Source organism: Polistes canadensis, unplaced genomic scaffold, assembly GCF_001313835.1.
Source record: "Polistes canadensis isolate GaletaPanama2010 unplaced genomic scaffold, ASM131383v1 scaffold_285, whole genome shotgun sequence".
In the NCBI taxonomy this organism is placed as follows: Eukaryota; Metazoa; Arthropoda; class Insecta; order Hymenoptera; family Vespidae; genus Polistes; species Polistes canadensis.
Genome location: NW_014569832.1, coordinates 147,701 through 159,685, shown reverse-complemented (window position 1 = coordinate 159,685; position 11,985 = coordinate 147,701). Strand labels below are relative to the sequence as shown.

Below are 11,985 nucleotides of genomic sequence, written 5' to 3'. Positions count from 1 at the left end.
TCTTTATTTCTTTTTTTATCTCGCGGCACGCGATCGGACAAAGAGACGGACGCGTGCACGCGGCTAGTCCCTTTCGCGCCATGCTCCGAGACCTTATCGCGTCGCGACGCACCAAAACGCACCTCCCCTTTCCCCCACTCTCCGCCCCTTCATAGATCGATCTTTACAAAGAGAGACGGAGGGAAAGATTATTCGAAATCACCATTCGATTTTACGAGCTTTCATTAAAATCGATAATATGCACTTATTTTTCTTTTCATCTTTTTATCGACTACGATTTTATTTATTTACTCTACAAAATAATCATTCAGGATAAACATTTACAAATAATGATGTACGACCAATCAATTCAAATATAAATGATCTATATCTTTTCTTTTTAACTAACACGATGATTCTAACACCGATAAAAGGAAAAAAATAATAACAAGAGGAATAGGGGTAGACAACAAAAATGTGTCACCCTGCACATGACAGCCAATTCATCCATTCACGTCGTATTCGTTCAAAACGAAAATGAAATAACAAATCAAAATGTTAAAATCCAATAATCCTTACTCCTTATAACTGTGGTCAAAAATTCTGCAGTCACAATTATAATAAACTTTTATCGTGGAATCATAAAAAGGAGAAATTACGAATCTATTCGTAAACGTTACAACAATCAATACGTTTTATTGCGCATTAAAGCACAAATTTTGGCAAAGTAACAAAATACTAAATGTATTCGAATTACGTTTCATCGATTTGAGAGTACAATAATTTACAAATGCACTTAGCTGTTTGCATTTTTCTATGCAAAAGGCAATAAAAATATAAATTAATTATTGTACTCAAATATTAAAGTGCACTTTTAGGAAATCACAGCGTTTTTTTCTTTATTTGTTATCTTCAAATTTGTTACTTTCTAATTTGGAATAATGGCCAATCCATTTTCTATAAGTAACATTCATTGTTTCTTCTACGGCATAATCTATAGGATGGATTATAAATGGTATAGATACTAAACCAATGATTGTTGGAATCCAGGGATTCTTTAAACCTAAGCTCGATGTTCTTTTTTGTGCATATTGTACTAACATACAAATTCTGTTAATTGTAAAGCCTGGGATTACAATAGATGCAAATGATTGCCATAGTAAAGTGTCTGTCGTAGACAATACAACGCGCTTCATCTTCTGTGGACTCTGATCGATCTGTAAATAAAATGATAACAAATATAGACAGATATTTGTATGTACCTCATCTTTAATAACAGATAATTAGTTTACCTTATACACGCGATAGCCTTTATCCACGGTATCAGCTAAGACATAACCAGAAGAAATAATATAACTTAACCATACGATAGACTTTGGAATCAAGTGTCGAAATGCTTCTCCAACTTCATTAGCGTAACCTGTAAGATAATAATACGAAATATGTAATGTATTAAATAAGATTGATTTTATTTACAAAACACAACCTTCTGAAATCACCACTGAAATTTAAACTGTAGAAAGAAAGTTAAAACTATCAATGAAAATTGAGGTGACAGTAATTAACAACTTGATTAATATTACCCAAATATCTTACAGGAGTATCACGATACAGATCGACCTTTTCACTTTTATCAATCATCCTAGAGTTTGAATATTTGCCAAAGCTTTCCAATATTATGCTATTTACATAACCTTTGCTACCTAATCTCTTCGAGGATTCTTATGAAAATCGTTACAGCATTCTGCAAAAGATATATATAATAAAATAAATCCATTAATAATAACGACATATAAATTTCTACTTATTTATAATGCTTGAAATAATGATAATTTCATTTAATTTATCTTCAAAAACAAATGTTTAAGAAATAATAGCACAAACTTAACAGTAGGGTATAATAATACAGCCCCATCTGCAATATTCTGATAGGCTCCTTCGTTCTACTACAGCACCATCTAAAACAAAAAATAAAAATACAATTAATGTTTAAAGTGGTGGTATCCTTGTTATGAAAAATATTTAAATCCCTACTTTGTCGCGTATAAAGATTACACAATGTTCACATTTCAAAATTATTTATATTAAAAATTAGTGAATCTCACTTAAAGTGCGATATCATTTATTTCTGTCATTCTAAATCTTTACTATTAATGTGAAAATGATATAATTTATAAAACAATTTTATAAAAGTAAACAAAGAATAAATTTGTATTCGAGATGAACATTGACCAAAGAAAGAAATTCGTTATCAATTATCGTAAAAGAATGATTAGAAGTCATTTATATAAAAGTCAAAGTCTTATACACAACGTTGATTCTAGTTATAAGAATTATCAATAACATAACCTTCATATTTCTTCCAAATGATTTATCCTTTAATTTTCTATATTAAACGTTAATCTTTATATTAATATATATATATATATATATGTATATATATATATGTATATATTTATTCGCAAATCATCATACGTAAATATGTGGATTTTAGAAATATTAGATATTCATTTCATAAACTTGTATTTGAAGAATCAAGTTAAAGAATTAGTCTACTGGTGGAGTCATTACATAAGAGAAATTTCTTACCAATTGCTAATAGCTTTTCTTGCCTATATTTGCGTTTGTATATTTTTCTATGTAATCTTAAAAAGAGTTAATCATGCTGCATGGCAACTACCTGGCCCTCCTCATAGAATATTATTGGTTACCGCGCATCCCGATGATGAAGTTATGTTTTTTGGACCTATAATATATTGGGTCACTCGATCAAAGATCAGCAATTTATATCTACTGTGTTTCTCCTCTGGTATATATATACATATATATATATATAAATATATGAATATTTCATGTAAGAATACATATATGTATATATATATATGAAAATATTCATAGTTTATATGCAATGATTTAACTAAAACATTTGTAGAAATTATTACAAGTCAAATGTCCATTGATGTTTATAAGTCTCATTATAGGAGGAGATAAACAAAGAAAAAAAGAATTATGGAACTGTGCAAAATTACTCGGTATACCTGAAGCAAATGTAACTATTATAATGTGAGTAATTGTACTTCTTGATACATTCCATCTAAATTTGATCCACGTTTATCGAATCAACTAATTCATTTACAGGAGCAGCGAATTACCAGACAGTCAATTTATACAATGGCCAGTCGATGTTTTAGCTGAAAGTATATTACATTATATAGAGAGCTATAAAATAAATGCTGTTATTACTTTTGATAAACATGGTGTAAGCAAGCATAAAAATCATATTTCTCTCTATTTTGCAATTGCTGCATTATGTATTGAAAAAAAAGTGCCATCCTGTTAGTATCGTTAGTATTTAATTATGATTAATTTAACAAACATGAATCACATAACGAGTAGTACAAATGAATTACAGATTGCAAGTTATATGTGTTGGAATCTGTGAACATTATTAGAAAATATGTACAACTCTTAGATTTACCAATCAGTTTACTTTCTGCATCTTACTGGTATTTACTTACATATGAGCAGAGAAAAAGTATAACTGTAAGTTCGAATATATTCAAAATCTTTCTAACATATAAATGTAAATAATTCCCCTCCCTGTTTTTTTTCTTTTTTTTTTTTTTTATATAAAAACAAAAATTCTCTAATCGCATCTCTTATCGAAATATACTTTTCTCATTTTATAGAGCGCCATGAAAGCACACCAGTCTCAATATGTTTGGTTCAGAAAGCTATATATGATTTTTTCACGATATACATTCATTAATACACTTCAAGAAGTCAATGCGCTAGATCTTGAATTGGATTTTCAGTTTGACGATGAATACATCCAATCTAACTAAACCTGTACAAAATGAAAGTAATTATAATCGTAAATAAAAAAATAAATTTGTTTATACCAATGGTCATTCGAAAAATATAATTATCAAATATTCTTATTCTTATTCTTTCTTCATTATTATATTTTTTCTGTTTTATTTATTTTTTTCCTTTTCTTTTGTTTCTAATACATTGTAATTATACAAGTGCTTTTAAATTGTATATAAAGTATCCAAAACGAAATTAGTTTATATAATTTCATTTACCAAATTAATGTGCATCTTTTTCTCTATATTATATACTCAAAAGGTAACAATAAAAAATTAATTTTATACTGAATATAAAATACATATAATCAGTCTGTTAGTTAGATCATTGCTGCGCATAATACATACGTATTAATAAGTCGAGTAGGCAAAAAAATATCATCAGTCAGACTTTGAATACAATACCTATGAATAGGTAAAAATTATTCAAAAATCGTCTTTCTCTTTTAACATTAACGTGCAATAAATATGTATTATTTATTTTTGACAATGATTTAATCTTTCTTTTAATAATTTGGCACACCAAAATTTTCTTTATAACAAACTATACTGTCTTTTCATTATTAATTATTAGGGAAATTGTGCTTTGTATCTACTAATATACTAATATATGATTATTATAGAGGCAATATATATAGAATTATTTATCCATAAAATATACTATTTTCTACAATTTTTTATGATCCTAATATATATGAATTTACTAAAAATTTTTAATAATAATATATATGTAATCATTTTAATTTAATGAACACACAAATGATAACGAGTAAAAGAAAGAAAAAAGTAGCAAAATAAAACAGTGACTTGCAATAATTCATAATACAATAAAAAATATGACATATATTTTAGGGATATGTCTATTCATTTTTCTATGCATTTTGTGCATATTTCTTTAAATCTAAATAATATTGTCCGTTTTTTTTATATCACGTATAGATTATTTCTCTCCAAAAAGACACATTGCATCTTTTACATAGATTAAAATTTATATAGATTAAAAAAATAAAAATAAAAAAATTAATGAACATTTAATATTAAATAATATATAAAGAAGAAACTCTTTAACATAAAGGAATGTAAATGCTTACAAGACAGTCGCAGATAATGGACGGCATAGAGTGTTCCCGCAAGATCCTCTGAATCAGTAGACTACTGCGACTAATTGTTGATAAGTAGAATACTGAGTTATAGGTACATACAATGAAAAAATAATAGAATAAAGTTGTCGATCCAGTTGCATATCCAGTTCTTAACTTTCCTAGCTCCTATCGATGGAAACAATCAACGTTATAATGGATTCATAGCAAAGATCTCGCGGGCTGTATCCTAGAATCTATCTTTAGCATGGTGATGAGAGCTCAAAGTTCCCATTCCAGGTTGCGGAGAGTCTGGATCGCCAGGATCTTGAAGATATTGAAGTTCTTGTAATTCTTGGAATTTTTCATGGTCACGAATGTGTGCGTAATTAGCAGATAAACACATAAGGTAATGCGTTAAACTTAGAATAGCCAAAATAGCAGCAACCGTTGCTAAAATAAACATAACTTCTGCATTTTGTACAAAATCTTTACAAAAGAGTTTCACTTCTTGAGATCCGCATACTTTCATGTCTTCCACTCTTGTATTATTTGGGAATACAAAACCTTAAAGAAAATAAAAGAAACATTACTTTATTGTATTGTCAAATATATATATATATATAAATATTATGATTATGCAATATAACAATGAATATATTATAAAAATTATATAAAAAGAAAGAATACAATCGCTTACTAAATTGAGTAAAATCGATGCATTGATCAAGAGATTGAACACGAGGATTACTGCACAATCCCCAAAATATAGTAAACAGCAGGGTGATTATAACTAAAATTGCGAATATTACAAGCCAAATCAATTGCGATACGTACGTTATTGTCATGAACTGAAAAGAAAAGTAATCTATAGATATTTACACTTAATTTGTAATATTTAAGAAGGAAGCAATATAGCAAAATATATTTAATCTACTCACAACAGCACAAGAAATACGACCTCCTACTCTAGATCGCCATGCTCTATATACTTTATGTCTGGTTGCTCCTGTTGCTAGACAACCAACACATAAAATCATAAAGCCTAAAGCAGCCATGCTAGCTCCGATAATAGCAAGAACCAATTGTAAGGCTTCCAACCAGCCAAGTCTTAAATGAAATACCTTTATAAAGAATTAATAAGAATAAATATTAATACTATTTTATAAAAATGTAGATATTAATGAGACAAATGATATATATACCTGATCCATCATAAGAGAACATATTGTAACCCCTCTGTACATGGTGCCACAGAATATGCCAACTCCCAAGCAACACATAATAGTCGCTATAAGAGTCGCATAAGGCACTCTGGCCATACAGTCATTGCACATGTTCCCTAAAATGAAATGACTCATCTTTTATACATTTATCATCTAATAAAGTTGTAGAAACAGAAAACTTACAACAAGATTTATTATCTAAATAAGTTCCGTGTAGGCTATGTTCTGAGAATCTACCTAAACTTATATCACTTTGAAAATCTCTACGCAAAGGTAAAAACTCAATGGTTTCGTTTATCCTGCTTTCTGACATGATCGAAAAATAACCTAATATAATGTTATACTACAACTATACAACGATGACTGATCAATGAGTCAATCAATCTCATGTCTTACTCATATAGATAAGATTAGAAAGGAGTACGTTGCACTGAGTTTGAAACTTTATCATTTCAATATCACGAAAGCATTAAAACTGAATGAAATATTGACAAATAATACAATTTTTATAAAAATATGAATAAAAAATATTGCAAAAGCACTTACCCATGTTAAATTGCAATCTTAGGAGGTTAGGATCGTTCTTATTTCCAAGATTAAAAGCTGAGAACCTTAATCGAGACTTCAATAAAATGATGCACGCCTGTTTTAGTGAATGACATCCCACTCGAGTTCCTAATTGATCTTTGACACGTCACATATCTTATTTACTTGATGAAGTAAATTTATGATTCTGACAGATCGTCTTTCGTCTTGATCTTCGACAACCACCTGTATACGTCTCTTTTTGATTAAAAAAAAAATATATATATATATGTACATATATAATTTGTTTCTTTGCCTATTTTATATAAAAAATATACAAAATACGTAATAAATATATTCGCAGATTTGAGATCTTATGTTAGATAAGAAAATATTGTAGTACTTACAAATTGAAATATGACCTAGCAATATGGCGGCTATAAAATCCAGCAGGACAATTAAAATAAATGAAAGTGTAGAGTATATATACTAGGTATTTTTAAATGAATTAGTAATAATTTCATAATTATGATCTATATGTTTACTATATGATTTTTCCTAATTATAAATTATATTGTTATTTAATCATTTTTTCGTTTCAATGACGTTTCTATACATTTTTATTACTCTTCTATTAATATTTATACATATATATGATTGATGGGTAATAAAAATAAATCTATAGAATAATTCATAAACAATTTACAATTTACAATTAAGTAGTGTAACTACGAAGAAACTTGTCAATGATTCACAAATGTCTGAGAAAAAATCCGTCAATGATAATTGACGAGTCTTCGAGCTAATTTGTCAATGATTAATAACGATTCTTCGAACTAATTTGTCAATGATATAATATATCTACAAGAATTTTTAATCATTGATGAATTACTTTGCATAGAATCTTTTATTCATTTTACTTATCTCGTTTCATAGTAATTTTATCAACAAAAACAAATAATTTATTGCGAGAAAATATCAATTTTTAAAAAGAATGTGTATATATACACATACATGATATGCATTTAAGTAAAGTTAAAAAAGATGAATTATCATGATTAGAATTAAACTAAACTATATATATCTTTCTTTTACGACGTATTCAACAATATTCATTTGTACACATCATGCGACTAATTGTATGATATAATTTTATTATGTAATATATAAAAGAGATTATTCTACAATTTCTTACATTTAAAAATAAAATATATTCTAATATATAAGAGTACAAAAAATATAGTGACATCCCTTTATCTCTTCGCTATCCTTTTTTTTATCCGGTTAACTTAAAATTGCTATACAGATATTATATCTACTCTTTTTTTCTCTTCTCTTATATATATATATATATATATATATATATATATATAAAAATCTATAACTATCTTAAATTTTTATACTTTCTTGGCGCAAGATGTTTCATAACTGTTTCAACATGTCGTAACTTTTCTTTTATCATATATGGTACTTCCAAATTTTGTTGACATTTCTGACTATATTTAAATATCTTACCATTACTTGCTTCATACTTAATACCGCCACCGTAATCTTGTGTTATTACCTATAATCATATTTAAGAGAGATCATTTAAAGAAACACACTGATAAATAATAAATATTAAAATAATAAAATTATTTTTTTTTAACATATGCAATGGGGTAAATTGCAAACAAATGGTTTGTAGTAAAGAATTATTTACAGTCAAGGATGATCCATCTTTGTAATCTATTTTAATATCTCCTGATGGCAATTCCATAGCAATACCTATTCCTGGAACAGTTACTTTTTCTATGTCACAATTTGTACTATGAACAGAATTCATTTTTCTTGATCGTGATGTTATTGTTGACCCAACCGAATATATGGCATCAAAGGAAGGCATCTAAAAGTTTAAAATATCAAATTAGACTAATTAAGAAAATGTCTCTTACATAATTGAGCTAGCATAAATATTTAGACTCGCAACCTGTGTACTATTAGTGGTATGAAAAACGTTCTCTTTGCCTTGCAAACAAGGTGTATCACTCAAGGCCGAACAAGGCCTACGTCCAATTATGATAGGAAAATTCGAATGACTTGTTGCCGATTCTAAAGATTGTAAAGCAGATTCTAATATCAAACAACGCTTGTAGCTGTCCGAGTAGTGTTCGTAAAATTCATCCAAATGCGTAGGAAATTCACCTTCGACATAAGTATTACCTCCTTCTGTAATCTTTACAGTTCCATCGACACATGTAACCTATAATGTTAAGAACAAAATGAAATCTTTAAATACCAAATAAAAAGTTTACCAATAATGTATTCAATTATACGCAAACATTTATTTAACTTACTTTTACTCCATTATAAAAATGTACTTCGCAATCAGGATGTGGACCATTCTCCATAAAAAAACACTTAGCATGTTGGGTATATAATGTAATTTTAGGAGTTTTAGCTCTAACAAGTTTAACAAAACGAGAAGCATATATATATTTTTTATGATGACGCGATGGTAAATTTTCATAAGAATAAATACTATCTGCACCATAACTTGGTAATGGTGCAGGTTGGGAACCAATCTCTAAGAGAGATGCCGGTTTATAAAGTATCACTCTTAAACCGTCACCTGAAATTCTGCATACTTCGTTTATTTTTTCCTAGAAAAAAAAAATTCTTCTTTAAAAAGATCATATTACACATATAGATATAATGAATAGCAGTAAATAAACATACAACTCCATTTCTTCGTTTGATTAATTCAGTACAAACTTCACCATTCTCAAGGATAGTAAGTATTGCTGTTTTTGCTTTATGTCTCGTCGGTTGTAATCGTTCTGTACTTAAAGGTGGTACTTGTAATTTGGCTACTTCTTCATTACCTTCGCCATTCCATAAGTGTTCATTACTCTTTTTCTTTCGTTTTTGTTTCTCCACCGTTTTCTGTCTTCTACTTTCACAACAACATTCACAATCGCTGTGTTGAACATTCTGAGAAAGGATTCTGCTTGATTGAGGTGGCGACATTTCATAAAATACAGAATCTATTTTAGGAAAGGGATCCATCAACTGTCTTTTTTGTAATGAATGCAATTTTGTTGTCGGTTCGGATATAGCTTTACTTCTTGCACTGATTGCACTTGCACTGATTGCACTTGCACTGATAGGTCCAAATCCACTAGACATCATAGGGGTTGTACATATGCATTCTTCTGAATGAGAACGTATCCTAGTTTGGCTATAAGAAGATAATGTTTTACCCACTCCGGAATCAATCATACCTTCTCCTAATAATTCTCTAACTTTACCAACTTTCTCTGGTTTTTCCTATACAAATAAAATATTATATAATAATATATCATTAGTTTTTGATATAAATGGAATAGACAATATTTTACTAACACTTATATTACATCTTTCATTCGTTTTTAAACTTGTTATAAATGGATGATGTGGAATGTCTTTTAAATGAATCCTTTCCTTAGGATTTTTTTTCAATAATTTGTCTATAAGATCTTTAGCATTGTTAGACAAATTGGTTGGCATAACATAATCAGCCATTGCTACTCGTGTTAAAGTGCTCTTTACAGCATCAGTATCAAATGGAGGCTTGCCTACTAAAAGAGTATATAACATGCAGCCTAAACTCCAAACGTCAGCTGCCAAACCATGCGACGATCTAGTTGCAACCTAGAAAAATAAAAATATGTTTTTCAAAAAATATATTATATACATTAATAAATATACATTAATGATATATTTCCATTCAAATTACTTCTGGCGATATATAATTAGGTGTACCACACATGGTTAAATGTTTTTCATCCGGTCTTTTTAATTGCGTAGCTAATCCAAAATCAGCAATTTTCTACAAAATGTTATAAATAATATTATAATATATATATATATATATATATAGTTATATTACATAAGGAAAATAATCTTAGTAATAAAAGTATTTTTATACATACCACTTGCATGTTCTTAGTTAACAGCAAATTTGATAATGATATGTCTCTATGAAGTATTAAATGAGAATGTAGATATAGTAGACCTTGTACAACTTGTGCGATGATACTTCCAGCTTAAACAATAAACATAAATCATAAATAAGAAATGTTTAACGCATTTACTATATCACCATCTAATATACATGATGCTCCAATTTTCCTAATGTCTCTCATTAAGTCCTACATCACACATTAATGACAACTGTTAAAGAAGAAAACTCTTTATAACATAAATAACAAAAATGAATATTTACCTTCTTGTTCGGACAATACATGAAAATCTTGCATTTTTAAATAATGTTGAAGTTCACCATTGTGACATAATTCTAAGATCATGTAAACATAATTATTATTCTCGAAGGCTGTATATAATTCTAGAATAGCTGGATGTTTTAAACGAGAATGAATTGCTACTTCTTGGGAAACTCTGTCTAACATGCCAGCAGCTTGCATTGATTTCTTGTCAATCTATAAAACCAAATAATAAGTCTACACTATAACTCATAAATGTTTCATTATGACAACCACCTTAATTAATATTGATATTATTCAGTCTATACGTATCGAATGAAAATCACATTTACCATTTTTATAGCAACTTCCATTCCATTGCGTAAACATTTTGCTCTATAGACACTAGCGAAACCACCTTTCCCAAGTAAATTTAAAACTTCATAATCCTACAAATGAAAAAGAAAGAGTAATCGTTAAGTGTCTTTGTCGTTGCTATAATGAAAGTATAAACAAGAGAGAGAAAATTTGAAAAGCTAACCTCAATTTCTTCACCGAAACCACCCGGCATTTTTTGTAGTCCTGCATAAAACAGGTCCACGTCGACTTTAATCCTTTTATATTATTATGTATTTAGATTGTATATAAAATATAAGTGCAATGTAAATCACTTGGCCAAAACTTGGAGTTAAAATTTATAAACAATAAATCCATGATTCCCTATTATTAGTCGTTAACAACTGACACGACACGTCGACAGAAGCGCGCTCTGGCGAATTTACTTTTTATCAAATTTAATGCACTTGATGCAACTTTAATGCACCACGTACAATCGAAATAAAAAATAAATAATAAATAAACTATGATTATTTTTTCAAATTCAATTTTGTTAGTATATTCGCTATCGAAAATGAAAATAAAATATATATATATATATATACATTTTTCTACAAAACTATACAACTTATAATATAAATAAATTGTTAATTTCAAATTTTATTCCACAATAGTAAATATATTTTTCTTGGCTAATGCAAAAAACGTTGTACACACATTAAGACCTAAAAATGGAAATGAGATAATA

At 28.3% G+C, this 11,985-nt stretch overlaps 4 protein-coding genes across 8 annotated transcripts; 1 reads left to right on the top strand and 3 right to left on the bottom strand.

Annotated features, from left to right (window-relative positions):
- Positions 1-651: 651 nt before the first annotated feature.
- On the bottom strand, positions 652-2,657 carry LOC106791107 (mitochondrial fission process protein 1). 2 transcript variants are annotated; one of them, XM_014756497.1, is made up of 5 exons: positions 2,569-2,657; positions 1,869-1,937; positions 1,563-1,723; positions 1,272-1,399; positions 652-1,196 (listed from the first exon to the last, which is right to left on the bottom strand). In XM_014756497.1, exons 3-5 carry the CDS (start codon positions 1,618-1,620, stop codon positions 879-881), a joined length of 504 nt encoding a protein of 167 aa, XP_014611983.1. In that variant the 5' UTR covers positions 1,621-1,723; positions 1,869-1,937; positions 2,569-2,657; the 3' UTR covers positions 652-878. The 2 variants fall into 2 exon arrangements, with proteins under 2 accessions (XP_014611983.1, XP_014611984.1); XM_014756498.1 differs by lacking the exons at positions 1,869-1,937; positions 2,569-2,657 and having other exon boundaries at positions 1,563-1,779.
- Positions 2,388-3,916, top strand: LOC106791105 (N-acetylglucosaminyl-phosphatidylinositol de-N-acetylase). The gene is made up of 5 exons (XM_014756492.1): positions 2,388-2,788; positions 2,961-3,042; positions 3,118-3,314; positions 3,392-3,522; positions 3,669-3,916. The coding sequence occupies exons 1-5, from the start codon at positions 2,425-2,427 to the stop codon at positions 3,822-3,824; spliced, it is 930 nt and encodes a 309-aa protein (XP_014611978.1). The 5' UTR covers positions 2,388-2,424; the 3' UTR covers positions 3,825-3,916.
- A 1,225-nt stretch (positions 3,917-5,141) lies between these two features.
- Positions 5,142-7,168, bottom strand: LOC106791106 (neuronal membrane glycoprotein M6-a). 3 transcript variants are annotated; one of them, XM_014756493.1, is made up of 6 exons: positions 7,086-7,168; positions 6,700-6,936; positions 6,133-6,269; positions 5,869-6,051; positions 5,628-5,778; positions 5,142-5,494 (listed from the first exon to the last, which is right to left on the bottom strand). In XM_014756493.1, the coding sequence occupies exons 2-6, from the start codon at positions 6,701-6,703 to the stop codon at positions 5,178-5,180; spliced, it is 792 nt and encodes a 263-aa protein (XP_014611979.1). In that variant the 5' UTR covers positions 6,704-6,936; positions 7,086-7,168; the 3' UTR covers positions 5,142-5,177. The 3 variants fall into 3 exon arrangements, with proteins under 3 accessions (XP_014611979.1, XP_014611980.1, XP_014611982.1); XM_014756494.1 differs by having other exon boundaries at positions 6,700-6,924; positions 7,086-7,116; XM_014756496.1 differs by lacking the exons at positions 6,700-6,936; positions 7,086-7,168 and adding an exon at positions 6,337-6,481.
- A 434-nt stretch (positions 7,169-7,602) lies between these two features.
- LOC106791109 (serine/threonine-protein kinase PLK4) lies at positions 7,603-11,656 on the bottom strand. 2 transcript variants are annotated; one of them, XM_014756504.1, is made up of 12 exons: positions 11,443-11,656; positions 11,255-11,350; positions 10,925-11,138; positions 10,632-10,744; positions 10,436-10,528; positions 10,063-10,350; positions 9,397-9,987; positions 9,015-9,320; positions 8,863-8,920; positions 8,648-8,769; positions 8,381-8,563; positions 7,603-8,242 (listed from the first exon to the last, which is right to left on the bottom strand). In XM_014756504.1, exons 1-12 carry the CDS (start codon positions 11,470-11,472, stop codon positions 8,063-8,065), a joined length of 2,274 nt encoding a protein of 757 aa, XP_014611990.1. In that variant the 5' UTR covers positions 11,473-11,656; the 3' UTR covers positions 7,603-8,062. The 2 variants fall into 2 exon arrangements, with proteins under 2 accessions (XP_014611990.1, XP_014611989.1); XM_014756503.1 differs by having other exon boundaries at positions 7,605-8,242; positions 8,648-8,920.
- Between the last annotated feature and the right edge of the window lie 329 nt (positions 11,657-11,985).